This window comes from Mytilus edulis, chromosome 3 (genome assembly GCF_963676685.1).
Source record: "Mytilus edulis chromosome 3, xbMytEdul2.2, whole genome shotgun sequence".
Classification (NCBI taxonomy): Eukaryota; Metazoa; Mollusca; class Bivalvia; order Mytilida; family Mytilidae; genus Mytilus; species Mytilus edulis.
Window position 1 is genome coordinate 39560081 of NC_092346.1, and position 21456 is coordinate 39581536.

Genomic DNA, 21456 nt, shown 5'->3' on the forward strand with positions numbered 1-21456 from the left:
TGTTGGGACCAAAACTCCCAAAATCAATACCAACCTTCCTTTTGTGGTCATAAACCTTGTGTTAAAATTTCATAGATTTCCATTCACTTTTACTAAAGTTAGAGTGCGAAAACTAAAAGTATTCGGACGACGACGACGACGACGCCAACGTGATAGCAATATACGACGAAAAATTTTTCAAATTTTGCAGTCGTATAAAAAAACGACAACTGGAATTACAGGCTCCTGACTTAGGACAGACGCATACATACAGAATGTGTCAGGTTTAAACATGTTAGCGGGATCCCAATCCTCGGACAGTGGTGTAACAGTACAACATAAGAACGAACGTTATATAAAAAAAATCAGCGGAAAAAGGCTTAACTCATCAGAGGGATACAAATAGAAATACTTAGTACTACACAGAGTGAACGTGACTTATGTATCTAACAAAAAAAAGACACTCATTACAGATCTGAGAGTACTCGTAGTTACTGACAATTAGTTCAAAGCCACTAACAACTAAAACAAAAATCATGCCTCTAAGACTAAACTATCAATCAGTACACACCCAATCTCCAATGGATTTAGCTAAAGACGTAATAAACAGTCAGAGAAAAGCATGACCTTGTGCAATGACAAGGTACAGGTCTAAACAGATTGTAGATCCATGAATGTGTATAAAATGTAATAGTAATATTTAGTTTGCTTTTAATTTATTGATAACAAAATCAATATTAAAACCAAGAAAATTTCCAGGCACTGTAAACAACATTTCCGTAAATATGAGGATGTGCTATCCCGTACAATCAAACTTCAAAACCAAATCTTTATATCTATGGAAAGAATTAATAAAGGTTTCAAATAATCCAGTGATACATACATTACATTCGTTAAATTAAAAAACGTCACAACAGACACATGCATAGTGAAATATAAACATCATACGATGGTGCCAAAAGGAACATCACCATCCAAAAAGGAAAAATTCACAATAGGGAACGGATGAACATTATATCTTTTAAGTATGTATTATACCTATTTTCTATTGAATTGATCTGGTAACATCCTTTTGGCTTGGCTCGGTATTTAAACATCCAGCCATTGTTTTATTTAATTATTTGTATTCTGGTCTTTTTTTCCTTTTTGCTGATGCTTATTTATTGTCTAGTGGGTCCACATATGCGATTTTGTTTTCCATGTTATAGTTATTTGAGATTATAACAGTGTTGACTGCTGGACCTCATTTTCACCTGCTGTTTGATTTCTTCAAATAAATAATAGATACACAAGTGGTATTTTGTTCTCTTGGTTTTTGCTGTGTAGCTACCAAACATTTTTCTATTATAAATTACTCTATTTATATTTCACATGTTGATGTCTACTTGATTTTATATAAATTGATGAAGATAATGGTCCTCTTTTTATTTGTCAATAACATCTCCATAGTTTATTACACATATTGAGGTTTGCCATTAAGAATCATAAATTTTATAGATTTTGTAAAGGAGCATTAACAGATCTTCAACTCCTTTCAAGCAATTCCAGGCTAAGATGAAATCTTGCATCATTCTGATACTGTTCAAATAAATGATGTGGTCTGCATTGTCTTCTTGCCGTATCACTTTCATTTACCACAAGGATTGACAAGGGTGTATAGAAAAATGGCCATACTTTTAATTTCTACTGTCTGGTAATTTGGGCAATAGTACAATTGCTAAAATAGAAAAAAAGAAAAGACTTGGCCAGATGTATAAATACACCAATGCGAAAAGAGAAAAAAAGACTCATGTAGAGTGTGAAATATTTACCACTGGATGTAAAGCAAAAACAATCAATACAATCATACCCTTCTCCTACATCAACACAATTAAAAATATATTCTTCTTCATGTGGAAATGTTATATAATTTCTACTGAACTTCACCATATAGGAGGGGGGTTGTTGGAGGGGGTCCTGATCCTGAAATCCAGGGCTTAAAAACACCAAACCCTGAGTTCCCGATTTTAAATAAATGTAAATCCTGACATCATGAGATTCGATAAGAGAATTCCTTGATCCATAAAGGGTCAATCCTGAAATCCAGTGCTTATAAACACCCAATCCCAGACACAATAAAGGTCCTATCCCCCCATATATAGCAATCTCCATTGATCTCTTTTATAATTAAGACAAAACAAAAATCCAGTGTATAAAAATTTTATTTCAATCACACATCATATACAATTCACTCCCCCATTCTTCTTTCATAATTCAAGCACAAATACATACATACACACGCACATACATTTATTCTCCTCCACTCATACCAAATTCACCCTCAGCTGAGATGCTCAGCACTGCTGCCTTTAACATACTCCCCATCACAGATTTTACTTCAAGGGTCCATAAACTTTCTTTCCAACTTCTTTGTAATAAATAATTACTGTCTCTTTCTGCATAAACTTGCAACTATTTTTTTTTTACAATTTGCATAAATTGCAAAATTATAGTCTCATTCATTCACTGTCAAAATTGCAACTGTGTTTCATCAATCAACAGTTATCATTAATTTTGTTAAATTCATCATTATCAGAAATCAACAACAAACTGTCAGATAATTTGAATGTCCATAATAACATGATATAAATAAATGAGGAAATGAAAACTGATTGCACTGCTGTCATGATTATTTAACAAGTCCTAATTTTTTAGCCTCTGTTTCATACACCAACAGTCTCCACATTTTAACAATAAATACTTCTGCCTCTTCATCAAGAACCTACAAAATACATATATATATAATCATACATACATTAAATATCAATAACATTGACAGTCACAGTGGCACAATTAATTAATTATTCTAAAAAGTATCATACTGTCAAAGACAACTGTACCTATGTAGCAGCTAGGAAATATTACTGATCAATAATCAATCAAATGTAAAAGTAACTGTTTTAGTAAAATGACGTCGACAAATTTTATTGTTAAAAGGCTTTGTAATAATGCAAGTATGGAAGAGCCCTGATGATAGACCTACATGCCCAAACCATATCAGTAAGAGTTTGGACATAAAAATTAAGAAATTTTGCAGTTTTAAAATAATTCAAGGAAAATAAATTATATTGACTAAGATTTGGTATTATTTCCTGACTATCTTTCTTTTTAACTTTATTCCATATATATTTTGTCTTTATTATTATTCTAATAGATTACTGAATTATAAATTACTTTTGTTTTGCTACGTTATACTTTTGGTAAGATTACAACCTGTTTGAGTTGGTTAAAATGTAAACAATAATAGTTTTACTGTTATGCATACCTATGTTCATTATTTTGAACATAAATGAGAACGTTAGGTTTTCTCAATTGAAATTGTTTAACATTTGTCATTTCCCGGCCTTTTATAGCTAACTATGTGACTATGAGGTGTGGACTTTGCTCATCAGCAATAATATTGCATCTTCTTTTTGTATATACGTACGTATACATGTTAGGAAAGCTCTCTTCAATAATCTTTCTCATTTTACCAATTGTTTTCCAACTTACCATAGCTACATCATTGAGTATACTTTGTGGAGTACTTCTAGCCATTACTTTTTGACATATAAAGTCTGTTAGTGTAGGTTCTTCTTCACCAATATATTCAATAATCTTTTTATTTACCCACGGTTTAATTCTTTTATCCATTAAGCTCTATAAAATAAACAAATCATATTAGGAAAGTAGGTACTTTTCTTGCTGCGTTGACGATCAATTGGTGGCCTTCGGCTGTTATCTGCTCTTTAATCGGGTTGTTGTCTCTTTGACATATTTACCATTTCCATTCTCTATTTTATTCCATAATATAATAGTTCATACCTTTATCAGTTGTTGTCTTGTTATGTATCAATATTACTTGTCATTTGGAAGATAAGGTGTTTATGGCAGATCTATGACCAATTAATAAGCTTTTACATTGTTACATTGATTTAGAGCTTGACATAGTGAATATACCCCCGTCTTTTGTTGAAGACAGTATACTTCTCTAGATGTGTGTTGGGTTTTAAAGCCATAGGTATGCTATTTCATTGATGAAAACCTCTTTCTTTTTTTACTCATAACAATCTTCTAGTGAACAGATTGATGCTATTCCATTGCCCTGATTCAATTAACTGTCTTATGAAAAACCATGCCTTAACTAGTGTCAAATAAGCCTTAAACAATAGCATTCAATGACATTGTTTTTTCATTTTATTTTGGTCAATGGGGAAGCAACAATTTATCTGAATATTTATTTTCTTGATATTAGTCAGATGTGGGTGGATGTTTATAATGCTCCATGTTCCCATTTTTCATTTATCAGAATGCATCTTAGCAGAGCTGTTGTTGTAAAACACTGTTCAGCTTGATGGTACTGGTGTCAATATCAACACCTGACCCTTCTACCCAAGTTAATATAACCATACCTGATCAACAATGGTCCAGTCCAGGGGATAAGAAAACAGTTCCTCTTTTGCTGTAGGAATATTTTCAATTAAATGTTTTATTTTAGCACGTTTTTCTTCTGCAGATGCTGCTGCCTTTTTATCATTTTTATCATCGTCATAATCTAATGGAACAAGTTTACGTTTTTTAGCACCATCAGCTGAATCCTCATCGTCCTGATTAAACACATCACCAACTGTTAATTTTTTACGTTTATTTGTAGATCCTTCTGTTGGACTTGTAGCTCCTGTGAATATAAAAACCAATCATATAAGTACATAACAGCAAATATCTCTTGAAAGCCGCTCACCTAGCTCTATTTGCATTTTCAACAATGGTCACTTTCCCTCCAGAAACAAAAACGACAACAATTTTGAAACTGATGAATGTAAAGTGGCATACAAACTGAACATTAAAAGAACTTACAAATAAGTTAAGAGATCTAACACCCAACTTTGTGTCTGTCATTTCCAACATGGATTTAAGGGACTAAAACCGAACATTTTGTGTCTTTTGGATACCTACACAGCTTCAAACTACTGAAACAGTATTTTTTATCTTGTAAATCTATACCCATTTTGAAAGCACTTGAGCCTAACCAGTATTATCCCCTTTATTTTCATCATGCGTTTGAAATATCACTATTTTTCTATAATCATAGAAAAAAATTATTGAATATCTGTTATTAAAAATATATTCTGATGGAACTATGGTAAAGAAACAGTACAATTATAACATGATGCTACAAAGCCTCATGAAGAGTATTGCTAACTTCTGAGTACTTATATTGTTATTGAGCCAAAAAAAAACTACCATGGTATATCATCAGTACCTACCTAGTTTGAGAGCACTAAAGCTTAGCTTGGTATCTTGTGAGGTCTCATCAGGAGGTAGATTACTATCATCATCTGTCAAAGGACTAACATTAATATTACTTGAAATAGGACGTAAAGTGGGTTTCATGTTTGGTAATGGTTTAACCTCCTCCTCCTCTTCTGCTGATTCTTCCTTAACTTCCTCCTTCTTGGGAGGAGGTGTTGGAGATCGTGATTCTGGCTCAGTAAACTGTAATCGAGGCTTCAAGTGTTCCTCTCGTTCTTTTTCAATCTACAAAAGTAAACATTACAAATTAAAGACACTTCAAAATCCAGAAAAAGATTCATGTCTTACTCCAATAAGGCAAAAAGATAAGTTACTGACTTTTTTCTGTTGAAATACCCCTTTAAAAGAAATCTGGTACCCTAAAAATATCATAATTTCTCAAATATCTAAAACCCAGACTACCTTAGCTAACTCTGCATCAGGATCTGGATGACCTTCTTCCATCAGTCGTCTTTTTATTTCTTCCAATTCTTCTTTTTCTCTCTGTCTATCTCTGGCATCAGCTTCTCTCTCCTTTTCTCTTTCTTTCATTCTCCTCATTAATGCACTACCCCTGTAAATAATTTTGATAACAATTTGCAATAACTGGTTTCAAAATCCATTATAAACAAATACGTTCAAACTGATTCAGATACACTGTGTGTTACATACAAGAAACAATATTGTTTTAAATCAACTGAAGCCTATCAATTGCAACTAGAGGCTCTAAAGAGCCTGTGTCGCTCACCTTGGTCTATGTGCATATTAAACAAAGGACACAAATGGATTCATGACAAAATTGTATTTTGGTGATGGTGATGTGTTTGAAGTTCTTACTTTACTGAACGATTTTGCTTCTTACAATTATATCTATAATGAACTTTGCCCATTAGTAACAGAGAACTATATTTGGTAAAAATTTACATAAATTTACCAAATTAATGAAAATTGTTAAAAATTGACTATAAAGGGCAATAACTCCTTAAGGGGTCAATTGACCATTTAGGTCATGTTGACTTATTTGTAGATCTTACTTTGCTGAACATTATTGCTGTTTACAGTTTATCGCTATCTATAATAGTATTCAAGATAACCAAAAACGGCAAAATTTCTTTAAAAATTACCAATTGGAGGGCAGCAACCCAACAACCAGTTGTCCAATTCATCAGAAAAATTCAGGGCAGATAGATATTGACTTGATTAACAATTAAACTTCTTGTCAGATTTGCTCTAGATGCTTTGGTTTCATAGTTATCAGCCAAAAACTGCATTTTACCCCTATGTTCTATTTTTAGCCGTGGCGGCCATCTTGGTTGAATGGCCAGGTCATCGGACACATTTTTCAAACTAGATACCCCAAAGATGATTGTGGCCTAGTAGTTTCAGTGGAGATTTTGTAAAAGATTACTTAGATTTATGAAAAATGGTTAAAGATTGACTATAAAGGGCAATAACTCCTAAAGGGGTCAACTGACAATTTTGGTCATGTTGACTTATTTGTAGATCTTCCTTTGCTGAACATTATTGCTGTTTACAATTCATCTCTATCTATAATAATATTCAAGATAATAACCAAAAACAGCAAAATTTCCTCAAAATTACCAATTCAGGGGCAGCAACCCAACCGATTGACCGATTCATCTGAAAATTTCAGGGCAGATAGATCTTGACCTGATAAACATTTTTATCCCATGTCAGATTTCCTCAAAATGCTTTGGTTTTTGAGTTATAAGCCAAAAACTGCATTTTACCCCTATGTTCTATTTTCAGCGGTGGCGGCCATCTTGGTTGGTTGACCAGGTCACGCCACACATTTTTTAAACTAGATACCCCAAAGATGATTGTGGCCAAGTTTGGATTAATTTGGCCCAGTAGTTTCAGAGGAGAAGATTTTTGTAAAAGATTACTTTAACGAAAAATGGTTAAAAATTGACTATAAAGGGCAATAACTCCTAAACGGGTCAACTGACCATTTTGGTCATGTTGACTTATTTGTAGATCTTACTTTGCTGAACATTATTGCTGTTTACAGTTTATCTCTATCTATAATAATATTCAAGATAATAACCAAAAACAGCAAAATTTCCTCAAAATTACCAATTCAGGGGCAGCAACCCAACAACCGATTGACCGATTCATCTGAAAATTTCAGGGCAGATAGATCTTGACCTGATAAACATTTTTATCCCACGTCAGATTTCCTCAAAATGCTTTGGTTTTTGAGTTATAAGCCAAAAACTGCATTTTACCCCTTTGTTCTACTTTTAGCCGTGGCGGCCATCTTGGTTGGTTGACCAGGTCACGCCACACATTTTTTAAACTAGATACCCCAAAGATGATTGTGGCCAAGTTTGGATTAATTTGGCCCAGTAGTTTCAGAGGAGAAGATTTTTGTAAAAAATTACTTTAATTAACGAAAAATGGTTAAAAATTGACTATAAAGGGCAATAACTCCTAAACGGGTCAACTGACCATTTTGGTCATGCTGATTATTTGTAGATCTTACTTTGCTGAACATTATTGCTGTTTACAGTTATCTATATCTATAATAATATTCAAGATAATAACCAAAAACAGCAAAATTTCCTCAAAATTACCAATTCAGGGGCAGCAACCCAACAACCGATTGACCGATTCATCTGAAAATTTCAGGGGAGATAGATCTTGACCTGATAAACATTTTTACCCCATGTCAGATTTGCTCTAAATGCTTTGGTTTTTGAGTTATAAGCCAAAAACTGCATTTTACCCCTATGTTCTATTTTTAGCCATGGCGGCCATCTTGGTTGGTTGGCCAGGTCACTGGACACATTTTTTAAACTAGATACCCCAATGATGATTATGGCCAAGTTTGGTTAAATTTGGCCCAGTAGTTTCAGAGGAGAAGATTTTTCTAAAAGATTACTAAGATTTACGAAAAATGGTTAAAAATTGACTATAAAGGGCAATAACTCCTAAAGGGGTCAACTGACCATTTCCGTCATGTAGACTTATTTGTTAATCTTACTTTGCTTAACATTATTGCTGTTTACAGTTTATCTCTATCTATAATAATGTTCAAGATAATAACCAAGAACAGCAAAATTTCCTTAAAATTACCAATTCAGGGGCAGCAACCCAACATCAGGTTGTCCGATTCATCTGAAAATTTCAGGGCAGATAGATCTTGACCCTATAAACAATTTTACCCCCATGTCAGATTTGCTCTAAATGCTTTAGTTTTTGAGTTATAAGCCAAAAACTGCATTTTACCCCTATGTTCTATTTTTAGCCGTGGTGGCCATCTTGGTTAGTTGGCCGGGTCACCGGACACATTTTTTAAACTAGATACCCCAATGATGATTGTGGCTAAGTTTGGTTTAATTTGGCCCAGTAGTTTCAGAGGAGAAGATTTTTCTAAAAGATAACTAAGATTTACGAAAAATGGTTAAAAATTGACTATAAAGGGCAATAACTCCTAAAGGGGTCAACTGACCATTTGGGTCAGGTTGACTTATTTGTAAATCTTACTTTGCTGAACATTATTGCTGTTTACAGTTTATCTCTATCTATAATAATATTCAAGATAATAACCAAAAACAGTAAAATTTCCTTAAAATTACCAATTCAGGGGCAGCAACCCAACAACGGGTTGTCCGATTCATCTGAAAATTTCAGGGCAGATAGATCTTGACCTGATGAACAATTTTACCCCATGTCAGATTTGCTCTAAATGCTTTGGTTTTTGAGTTATAAGCCAAAAACTGCATTTTACCCCTATGTTCTATTTTTAGCCATGGCGGCCATCTTGGTTGGTTGACCGGGTCACCAGACACATTTTTTAAACTAGATACCCCAATGATGATTGTGGCCAAGTTTGGTTAAATTTGGCCCAGTAGTTTCAGAGGAGAAGATTTTTGTAAAAGTTAACGACGCCAGACGACGACGGACGACAGACGACGGACGACAGACGACGGACGACAGACGACGGACGACGGACGCCGGACGCCAAGTGCTGAGAAAAGCTCACTTGGCCCTTTGGGCCAGGTGAGCTAAAAAGGAGACTTTTAAATTTTTCATGTTTTCTTTTATTGATTATAAATCCAGAAAACCTTTTAACTTCTTTTTCCAATGATCATTTAATTTATCATGCTTTTTCAGAAGTTTCTACCTTTTGACCTACCATTTTCCTCAACATTGAACATTAGTATAAAACATTTAACCTATCAATGTAATAAAATAATGTTATCTTACTTGTAGTATTTTGGATCATCTCTTTCATCATCATAATCTTCTAAGAATTCCTTCAATCGTCTGGCCTCTCTTACCTACAATGAAACACGAGTTTCTTGTCAATAAAAGTCAGGGTTACAAAATTGATCTTTTTCATATTTGCCATACCCATTAGATGAGTTAATTGACATCAAAAAAGTATTCCTTGCAATATATAACTACAAGAACAGCATGTAATACACAGGGGGAAAATGCAAGTCAGAGAAACCTTTATGCTACAAAAAGTCTATATATATATATTTTTTTTTTTCACATTCAAAATTTCATATTATGTTTGAGAGAAAAAATTTAGCATGATGACCACTATAAAATTAAGATTCCTTTGTGATCAGCTATAATACGATAGTTTTTGAGTAATTTGAATGTTCTTTACAAATATACTCTTACAGAATTTTATATGTTATGGGAAACATTGAGCCAAAAATCTTCCACAACTATTGGGCCAAAAAAATGTGTATCCTATATAATATTAAGTAATTTTTGAAAGGTGTTATTTAAAAAACTCAACCGATATACAAAAATTCTTAAATTTATAAAGATGCTTTCATAATCAGTAATTTTCATATAAAATATTGTAGCTTTATCATTCATATGATATATATAAAAAGTTAAAACGTATGTCATAACACATCAAATTGCCTACCTCTTCCTGTTTTCTGTCTTCCTCTCTTTCCCTTTCCTTTTCATATTCTCTAGCTTTCTTTCTTTCTCTGGCTTCCCAGTTCTTTAATCTCTGTGAATAAAGCATTGAAATCATTTCATTTATGATGCTTAAACTAATTCTAATTCTAACTAAACAATATCATTTCAAACATCTGTTTTAATATATTATTTTTTGGAAAAACAATACAAAAATTTGTTTTTTTAACTAAAAACCTATATTACTTTTGTTAGTTTGTAACCTGACCATGTACTTGTTAATATATATATTGAGTTTATACCTCTTGGTAAGCAGCTTCTTTCTCTCTCAATTTCTTTTCTAACTTCCTTCTCTCATGAGCCTCTTCTTCTTCCTCCATATCACGATCTCTCTCCTTCCTTCGTTCTCTGCAAAAAAGTGGTATAATTATCTAATTTTTAAGTCATGAGAAATTCAATTGAGGAGAGATTATTATCAGCTTCTTTCAAATATTTATCCAAATGGTATCAAGAGTATAGATTATGTGTCTTTTAATAAACTGTTGAAGGTTCCAACATATGAATAAAGACAAGACTTACAGTGTTCCGACAATAATCATGACATTGGTCAAATATTTGAATACCAATAGAAACTATAATCTAGTTATAACTGTGGGGATTTGGTTAACAATTCTTAAGTTTATCCTTTTAACTTCGTGATCATTTAAAAAAAAATAATTTGATCATAACTTGTGACAATTTAAAGTTTACTCTGTGATTTTTGCACTTCTGTTTGAAAACTAATCAATTAGTCTCTAAAAGCCAAAGCTTAATATTTCTTAAATTGTGTTGCTCAGGGCCTAATCTAGGTTTTTGAGAGGGAGAAGTGACTTCTCCTTCCATGAGAGAGTTGGGAGAAGTGGTCAATTTCTTGGAGAAGTGAAATTCCATTACTGTTTTGTTTGCATAGTGTTTTTGTGAACATCATTAAGGGAAAATTGTTTTATTTGTGCAATAATAAATATACTTGCAGTGTTTATTGTATAAAATGTATGAATTGAAAATTCTAAATAAAAAGGGTTAGACAATGTAGTTGTTATTTATTCTTTCAACCTTTTATGCAGTCAACTTGTGAAATTAAGTTTGTTGATTGCCTAGTAATATTATGTTTTTTTCATAAGTCCAGAAAAATAGGACTCCCAGTTTATGTGATGACTTTTTAATGACTGGGCAATTTAATGTTAATTATCACATCAATTTTGTAAAATATTGACTGTCCAGGGCATATCATGCCAGCTGTAAATTGAGAATCTCATGAAAGATTGTAAGCCCATATATAAATGAAAATATTTATTAATCACATTTCAATTAATTGATAAAGAGCTAATTTTTATCATTAAAAAATTGGTTGTGAAAAACCCACTGCTGATCACAAGCTGGCCATGTGTTGTATGTTTGCAATCAATTTATCCATTAGCTGTCTTTCTACCTTTTATATTTCAACTTTTAATCACAGAATATAAAAAATCTTCTGTTCATTCCCAGCCTTAACCTAGCGAATAGTAAAAATTGATCATCTCCTGATAAATAGAAAGAAAACAAATCAGCTGAGTGATTACTCAACATCCTCAGATAAAAAATCATCGTAAAATGATAACTCAAACAGACGCTCCGTTTCTCGTTTCTTATATTTGAATGTTTAATCCATGGATGTTCAAAGTCGCTGTTGTATTTATTTCATTTAAACGTCGACAGTATGAGTCCCAGGTCGTTTTGAAAATTTCGATTTTTCTTGTCAGTCGCCATCTTTGTTTTACCTGTGAGACTTGTAAAAAAACAAGTTGTCTCCCTTTTACCGATTTTGATAGCGATTTGACTTTGCCAAGAAGTCAGTCGGCTGGCAAGTTTTAGCGATTTTTAAAATTCCTTGGCAACTTAAATCGTCATTTCGCCAGCAAGATTATTGGCTGGTTGCTGATAGTGGTTCCTTAAAATTCATCAATGTTCATTAAAAGAGGTCAATGTCAGATGTGAATGCACTGATAAAAACAATATTTATTATATTTCGTACCTGTCCCATGATCTTGACCTAGATCTAACCCGTCTTGTCAATCTTGTCTGTGACCTAGACCTTGAACGACTTCTGGTTCGTCTGTCGTTCCTGGTGTATCTTTCTTTTTCGTATCGTTCCCGTTCTCTTTCTCTTTCCCTTTCCACTTCTCTTTCACGTTCTCTTTCCTTAGCCCTTTCTCTATCACGGATTCTCTTTTCCTCTTGGATTCTTCTTTCTCGTTCTCTTTCTCTTTCCCTCTCCCTTTCTTTTTCCAATTCTCTTTCAGGGTCATCTTCACCCTAGAAAAAAACAGACAATATTCTGTGAGCATACTGACCATATATTATATAATTACTATTGATAAGCTTTTAATCAATAGAATTTACACTTCAGATAAATATACTTCAACGATGACAATCTTAAAATAAACATAAGCAATCAACAATGGAAAGAAGCTGTTGGAGGCCGATAAAAAGTAGAATACAAAAAAGAGGATACAACTGGAGTTTTACCATCATTTATAACTAGGAACAAATTATGGGTCAGTAATAAATTTTCAAGGAATAGGAGGGAGGTCTAAATTGTCATGCATATAAATTCATCGATAAACCCATTCCCATTTCCATCGAAAAGATTTTGAATGGGAACTTTATAATTCTGGTCTACCTATTTGAATAATGCAATATAATTACATTCATTTTCTTCCTCCCCCCCCTCTAGGTTTTTGCAATTTGAAAGACTCATCAAGTCATTAATAGAATCTTTTTGTAGTAGGTGGATTGGTAAACGTGAAATAAACACCCAGAAAATAATCATTCCACGCGTACTTTTTTCATATAAAAACTTAAAGTCAGACATAGTATAGTGTTGTAAGTTTAACTGAACAAAGAGAGATCAAGATCCACACACCATTGATATATTGGTGAGCGTCTAAAAGTACCATGACACAATTCAAAGATAATACAAAGCAATTAGTAATGCCTTATGTTTAAATACTGTTTGTTTACCTTCAACAGTTATCCTTTGTAAACGTCTATTTTCAACTTATTTTTTTGCATTTTATCTAGGCTTAATCAACTTATCCCTGTAAGAATTTAGATGTATCCTTTTTACCACTTTGAACCTAAATTTAGTATTCTGTAGAAACTGTAATGCAGGTGGCACAATTTCCAGTTTATAAATGTAAGTGTATATTTCAACTAAGTGAACGATTTGCATCTGAATCGACAGACAATCATGTTATTGGCTTTCCAAAATTTTAGTTAATTTTCTACAATAAGAAAATCACTACCCGAGTCCTTTAGATGTAGAATTTGATCACAACTGATTGAATAGAACAAAGGCGTGACCATTTAGGACAAACAAAGAGTATTTTGATAAGGACACATGTTATACAGGAGTCATCTACTACACAATAAAGCATGGAGGACAATACAGGTCTATCATATTAATTCTGACTTATCACAACTGGTCTTTGTTCTGTTGATATCTTCTTCTTAGTCCATGGAACAAATATGGTGGTTAACCCAGAAATTTTAACGCTGTTAAACAGAAAGATTAGCTATACACTCCAGCTCTGTCCTGTTTGTGACAGATCCACAATAATATCACAACACTGTCAAACTCTCACAAGCATTTAATCAATAGTACATTTTGAACTCTGATTTTCCATTGAAAATTCTCAAAGCACCTGTTTGTATTTACCAATTTTTATACTGGTCACCCTTTAACTGGGTCAACAAATTTTAAATAAATAGATGTTCATGATTTGTCCTTACAGCAATGAAAGAATGACTCTGGTGTTTGATATTTAATCATTTTTATATAAAATAGCCAAAGAAACTAGAATGTGTGTGGCTAAATTTTATTAAAAAATAACTGAGCACTAAAACAAGTATTTTTGGGACAAATTTCTGAGGGTATCTGATTGTTGTCTATTTTCCCTCTTATTTCTGAAAGCTATGTCAAAAATGCCTTTTAGTAGTGTTCGATTACAACATATTTAGGTTTGTTTATAAGAAAACAAAGTATTAAAACATTGCAAGGGTTCAAAAATAGAAGGTTCAAGGTCCTGGACCTACATAAAAATTCATATGGTAGGAATGAAAGTAAACAAGTTTTATTTTACCTTATATTAAAAAATGTTTCAATAACCTCTTCACGAAAAGAATGACCTGTTATTAAGGACCAGGACCTTTTACCCTCAAACATTTTGAACTATGTATTTTATAAGACTAGAAATCACTAATATGATTTCCATGTATACATAGGATTGTACAACTGAAAGTGTATCAATTAATTACTTTAAAACAGTGTCAAGGTCGCTTACATAAGACATTGTTTTCATCTAAAGCGAACCTACCTTTCTACAAAAAAGGTATTAGGGTATAAATAAACACATAATATATTTGTCCATAAATCAAATAAAAGTAAAGTAAATCCACATACCTCTGTTACCATGGAAATATGAGAACTGAGCACGTAAAGTAAAGTAGAGGCACTAACCTCATATTTGAACAGGTGGTTGGTTACTTCTTGATGATGTCAATTGTTCTCCCTTTAACACCCTCCTGGGACCCCACTGATAGCTGGAGAGGAGATCCTTTCATCTTAGGTCAATTATTAGTATCAGATGAAGTTTTTGAAAACCAATGGTATTTTTGAGACACATAAATGGTTGTATCAAAACAAGGACAAATACGGCAATGGGATTAATTCAAACCAGCCTCTAAAAGATGAGTGAATTTATCTTAACTTACCTGACAAATTCAAAATCAACTAAAATCTCTTTTACCACAAGAAATAAAATGGAACCAGTAAATTGGGAAATTAAGGGGAGGGAACTGTGTAAAACCAGAACTTTGAATTTCTCTGACTACTATTTGGTCATCAATTTCCATCTCAACACTTACTTGTATATATCAGCCATCCCTTTTCATCATGGAGAGACCTGTAATAATATCTTATCAATAAGAAACACTTACCCTTGGGGTCTCTACTACAATATTTTAGTTATCTGTTGATATTTTGATCATCCACAGAATCTATAGGATGTTTTAAGTAATGAAATATAACCTATTATTTTATGATCTGGCATTCACACACAACAATAACCAAATAAAATTACAAAAAATCCTTAACAACTTCATTGTTTTAAAATCAACACGCAGAAACTTCATCAAGTTTACTCATAATTATCATTGCTTCGATGTTCAATACAATGTTGAAATCTATATTTTTTTTAACTATAGGACTAGAACCAAAACTTTGATTTTAATCTTTTGCAATCAATGTTTCACTCAACATAAGATGATATCATTTTTTAAGCATGTAAAACTTAAAATTAACTTCTTAAAAATAACAATTTCACTTAAAGATATCCAGAAACTGCAGTGCCAAAGAAGATGTAAAAAAGTGTACAATGACACGTGGAATATATCTATTTTAAGGTGTGAATGACTGATGTTTTTATTTTCTTTTTTGAATGTTTTCAATTATAACCAAAAAAAATGTAAACCCCAATTTTTCCTTCTTTTCTTAAATGCTTTCACTGTAACCAAACCCATATTGTCTTAATGTTATGAAAGAAAAGAAAAACCCCAAAATAAAAATAATTATTTCAAGAATCTGGAGAATATCTGAAAAGTATAAAGACATCCCATTAGAAAGACTCCTTACCTTATGTAAATCACGGAAAAACTTGATCTCACGATTAATTATGTCTTTCTTGTCTCCTTCTAAATCCATGTCATCCAAACCCTACAATTATATAATGGTCATTTAAGAATTTAAAAATTGATATCAGCCCTATGGAAATATGTTTTGACTAGAAACTTTCCTACATGTTATTTGTTGACTTATACCATGTAATCAAGTAGGAAGACAACTTCTTCCAAGGGGACATAAATAGACATCAGTTGACTATATGAAAAAGCCATTTCACAAACTGCAAGTGTTATGCTTAATTGTGGTTCTCAAAATTTGTCTTACTCAGTAGAAATGTAAGTGCTGACAAGAACATGCGAGTCCCAAAAAACAATGTATAATCTAGGACTGAATATTTGTACTTCCCAGAGCATGATGAGGACACTTTTTGTAAATCTGAAGTTGTACTCACAGTGTAGAAGCTACAAAATATTCATTCCCTAATTCAACTTCCCTTCTTTTTTTTGTAGCAGTCTATACTTAATTCCTATCAATGCTCTTTTTTGGACATGATTTTTTAGACAATTGAAGTTTAAGTCAAAATTTCTTGTTATCCTGAATTACGAAAGAAAAAAATGTGAAATATTCTCTGCTGAATTTTAAACAACCAACAATGAAAAAATTCGTTTATGTGTCTTGCAAACCATAATAGAGGTCTGAAATCAGTCTTTAAATCCTTATATTTGTGTATACTATGTAAGGTAACTCACAGTGTCTCTTATAGGCATGTCTTTTGGCTTAGGTAAAGGTTTAGGTTCTTCTTTCACTTCTTTTTCTGAAAACAAATTTAATTCATTTACATACAGACTTACTTGTAAAATTACTTCTTTCATGGACAAAACAGAAAAGAAAACAGATTAAGCATTTATTTTGTACATCTAAAAATCATCTGTATCAACACTTAGTAAATTAATGGGATTCCGTGCTTTTGGTTGTGCATGGTATTTTAGAAATAGTTCAAACTTACACAAACGTATGTCATTTTGCATTTAAAACCTTCAAACCCATGTGTTCTTCTCGGGGCCTCATATCATCATGGTTATTTGATGCTTTATTGCTAGAACGTGATACTATCTGAAATTAGTTTCTTATAGATAGTGTTATGAAATGTGATGCACAAATTTCTTGAAAAAAGGAAGGCATTTAATAATTGCCCGATTACCATGATGATAAAAGAAAGTTCTGGTGAGAACACTGAACCCTAATTTGTTAAATACTACCTGGTGTATTAGATTTAGATAAATCTGACGAATATTCTCTCATGATGGCATCCAGACCAGCTTTAGCAACTCGATCTTCTCGCTTTGTGAATTCATCTAAATCACTGTTTTTATCCCCATCTTCTTTCTTTTCATCTTTTTCTTCTCCTTCTTCCCCGTCTGATTTATCTTCCCCATTTTCCTTTGGCTCTTTAGTTTCTTTGCTTGCTTCTTTTTTCTCCTCTTCTTTTTTCATTGCTTCCTTTTTCTTAGCTCTGAATTCATCTAATAGTGTTTTGGTCTTGGCATCAACTTTGACCTAAAGGAAGATGAACATACAATGAACATTTCTTAGTATTTTTATCTTGACAATAGTGTGCACAAACTTTCTATAAATCTGACACTTGAAATGACATTAAGGCTCTTAGAAATTTGACTATTATTTGAAATTTTTTTACAAAGTCAAAAGTTATTTCAACTATCTCGTAATTTTGTTTCATTAGGATCTGAGAATTTTTATTCTCTAAACTTAAAATTAGCCATTCTATTCTCTCACCAACTTACCACAAGTTTCTTTGTAGCTATGGTCCATTCATTGAGTAACCTCATACATCTCAACGTAGCTTCAGGGTCTTCATATTCACAGAAACCAAAGGCTGAAATCACAATAAGTCTTTGTTCAGAAAATATATTGTTTTTTTTAGTATTTCTTGTTTGGTGACAATCTCACTAACATTTTCTTAATAATTACGATTAAGTGAGACTAAAAATGATGTGGATCATCATTTAAAAGTTTTTAAATGGTTTCAATCATTATATTCATATTAAACTGATTTCCAGGCTGGAAATTGTGAATATATCTGTCACCTGTTTACAAGCAAAAATAACTGAGTTTTAAAATATGTCAATGTACCTTTATCTTCAGATTTTTAGGCATTTGCATAAAGATTGTGGCTAATAAAAAAATCTTGTTTTAGCTTTAATTTTTTTTTAGTCAATCAAATAAATAATACATAAAGAATCAAAGTTCATACCTTGCAGTTTACCACTGGCTCCTTGCACTCTTTTCCAACTTAATACATTACCACATCTCTGGAAACAAACAGAACAAAGCTTATTTAATTTAATATAAAATTCATACCTCCAGGAAGTCTTATTTTACAGAAGTTAATTATATATTGATAAAAGTATTTTTAATATTGAACTATGGGACATATTTAAATTGAATGAAAATAGTCGAGCATATTGATACTTTTGATCTGGTCAATGATGCAATTATCATCAACACATTTTGTAATAAAGTTTTGAATTTTATACACATCATTTCTCAATATGTAGATTCTGGTTTATACAACACATTTTACCCATATTTTTTTTTAATTTATTAAGATACTTCCTTAGGATACTTAAAAAATAAAAGTATGGGAGAGTTGGTAGGCAGCTGATTTAATGTTGTATGACTGCTGACTAGGTAATTGACCTACATGTTTTTACTTTTGCCCACAACTAAGACTTCTATTATTCTTACCTGTAACATTTGTCTAACCATAGCATCTGGTGCTCTGTCACTTATATTACCTACAAATACTGTTGTTACTGGAGGCTTTTCTTCTTTATCATCCTGAAAGAGATAGTTGTATCAAATGTTACTATTGTACACCTTTTTCCTTTATATAAATGTGTAATTTTTGTACAATTCAACAAAAAACAAATTAAAGAACAATTTCAAGAAGTCAATTATAGCCCAAAAAATATGTATTTAGTCACCTGCTGCAAACTAGTTCACAAAATTTATTTTAAAACAATAGGCATTTATATTTAAAATGCTTAACAACCCATTTGAGATTTCCTAAAACCAGGAACAATTTTTCCATTTTTTATTTACCTTTGTGATTTCTTGGGGAACTAGTTGACTCTTCAATGGTTTTTGTGCAATAGTTGTGGCTACAGTAGTTACAATAGGTCTCATCACCTGCAAAAAGTAAACAAAGAAATTGAACTACAGCTACACTATTTTTACCTAAATGAGTACTTTTTCTAGATCTAAAAAAGCAAAGTGATGTGTCAATGGTTTTTATATCAAATATTCATAACTTTATGAAAAATACCAAATCTATTTATTAAGCTCCGATAGATTTTCCATACTTTCAGAGGTTGACCTGTTTAAAAAGAGTTTTTAAATTCAAGCTATTTCAATCAGTTTTAAAGATTAAAACCACAAAGCAAACCAGAATAGCAAATAAACCAGAACAAAAATTTGAAAACAATTATAAACATAGCCCTGCATAAAAATCCAGCAAGAAATATTATGTACATGGATGATGATTATACATGTAAGTTTGTGAGGCTTGAGGTTTTACTCAAAAAGATCATGAAGATGGTAAAGCATGGTAAGCAACACATGATGCTGGCAGAAAATCTGACCCAATATAAAAGCTTACTTTCAAACAGTCCTACATAAATGGCCTTCAAATGGTGTCATTGTGTTACGAAAGTAAATAAAAGTAAAGTAATGATTGTAGTTCAGTAGCATCCCTTAATAATCATAATAACAGTGTAGTATGGACAAGAAATATGTATGAAATATATTCCTACCAGGTGATTACTTACTGTCGTCGTCTGTACCATTCCCATATTCATAGGCATCATACCTAAAATTATATATAATAAAACTTCTTTACAAAAAAAAAATGACAAATGCAGCAAGTTTATTGTAAATGACATTGTTAAAGGTTTTTTTATTTTCATGATTCCAAGAAAAATTGAGAACATTTGCATATTTTTTCTTGCTTTGCAGTTTCAGCAACTAGATATCACTACCAGTTTTTAACATGAACAAATATTGTGAAATCTAAGTCATGCAGGTTGCAACAATTAGAACAAATAATATAAACACAAATGACAAAAATAAAGTTTTGTTACAAAAAAACCTACAAATTATACATCAGAAATAAAACTGCAGTTGTACAAATTCATGTCCATGTCTGTGCAAGTTTTGCATAAATTCTGTCTAAATGTTTTGCAGTTTTATTCATTTGAATATATAATTACCTATTGGTGCATATGCATAGCCCATTCCTGGCATCCCAAGTGGTGGTCTAGGCGGGAAGGCCATATTCTGCAACAACAAAAACAACATTTGAAATAAATATGTATGGTAACCTATAGTTGTTTATGTTTGTGTCATTTTGGTCACTTGTGGACAGTTATCTCATTGGCAATCATGCCACATCTTCTTTTTTATATTTAATGTATTTTGTTAAAATGGATCATCCATACAATATGATGATAAACAGATTTTATTGGTAGAGGGAAAGTTCCTTATTCTGCTTAGTGCAATATAAATTTCCCATTCTAATGGATAGGGCTCCATTAAAAACAAGCATTCTGTGGGTATTACAAGGCAATACGTTAGACCCCTACCAGTTTAAAATTCATGGAACAAAATTCTTACTTGATCTATAACTTGTCACGAGGTAAACTGCATAAAAAACAAACAAACCTACCACTAAATTCTTCAAACAATTTACTAAATCAAGGGAAAAACCAACAATGTAATTTATCTTAGCACAGTCTTTTACAAATCTTTAAAAAAAAATGACTTATTTCTGTTTGAACAGAAATCTAGTAATTGATAAGGTTTTCATCAAAAATTTAATTCTAGGGAAAGGGCTTTAACTGAACAAGGAGAAAAGCTTGTCATTAATATAACCAAATATCAAATCAACATCTTCAAGCATGAAGAAAAAAGTCTGAAAAACTGATTTGCCGGACTTACGGATGGACAGAGTGCAAACCTACAGTCCACTTCGACTTTGTCCGTAGCGAACTATTAATGTGCAGCTCTTATCTTATAGTCCAATGGTAAAGCATCAATAATAAAGTACATATACTGATATAGAGTTTAGTAGATTTACAGGAGAAATGTTTTGACCTGTGGCTGTGGTTTACAATGGAATGTTGAAATAATGCAATGAACAAAAACCATAAATCTTTACAGAAATGAACAGACTGATTTGACACGCTGACTTCAATGCACAGACCTAGCGACCTGTTCAATAAGAATATAAATAATTTTGTGGGCACGCACGCTAGGGCACCTGCCGATAGGTACTTTGACCGAGATTCTCCAGTTTGTCATCCTATTGGAACTTATTTTCTTTGTTTCTGCTATTAATATTAATTAAAATTATAAATACCATCGACAATCAACCTCAAAACAAATGATTACTTTGTGTTTATGTTCCTATTTGCCTTCCTGTTCTGTTTGCCGAATATTCAATATGGCCGCTGTGTTATCACGAGGAGAGGTCAAGGTAA

General features: G+C 32.2%; 1 protein-coding gene across 4 annotated transcripts; it reads right to left on the reverse strand.

The window, feature by feature from the left end:
- Positions 1-2162: 2162 nt before the first annotated feature.
- Positions 2163-21456, reverse strand: LOC139516469 (RNA-binding protein 25-like). 4 transcript variants are annotated; one of them, XM_071306607.1, is made up of 19 exons: positions 21368-21456; positions 20188-20254; positions 19747-19787; positions 19022-19108; positions 18665-18757; positions 18171-18228; positions 17701-17792; positions 17158-17455; positions 16648-16712; positions 15911-15991; positions 12251-12531; positions 10503-10608; positions 10205-10294; positions 9523-9596; positions 5713-5863; positions 5265-5535; positions 4410-4675; positions 3511-3657; positions 2163-2740 (listed from the first exon to the last, which is right to left on the reverse strand). In XM_071306607.1, the coding sequence occupies exons 2-19, from the start codon at positions 20249-20251 to the stop codon at positions 2648-2650; spliced, it is 2358 nt and encodes a 785-aa protein (XP_071162708.1). In that variant the 5' UTR covers positions 20252-20254; positions 21368-21456; the 3' UTR covers positions 2163-2647. The 4 variants fall into 4 exon arrangements, with proteins under 4 accessions (XP_071162708.1, XP_071162705.1, XP_071162709.1 ...); XM_071306604.1 differs by having other exon boundaries at positions 19732-19787; positions 21368-21454; XM_071306608.1 differs by having other exon boundaries at positions 21336-21430.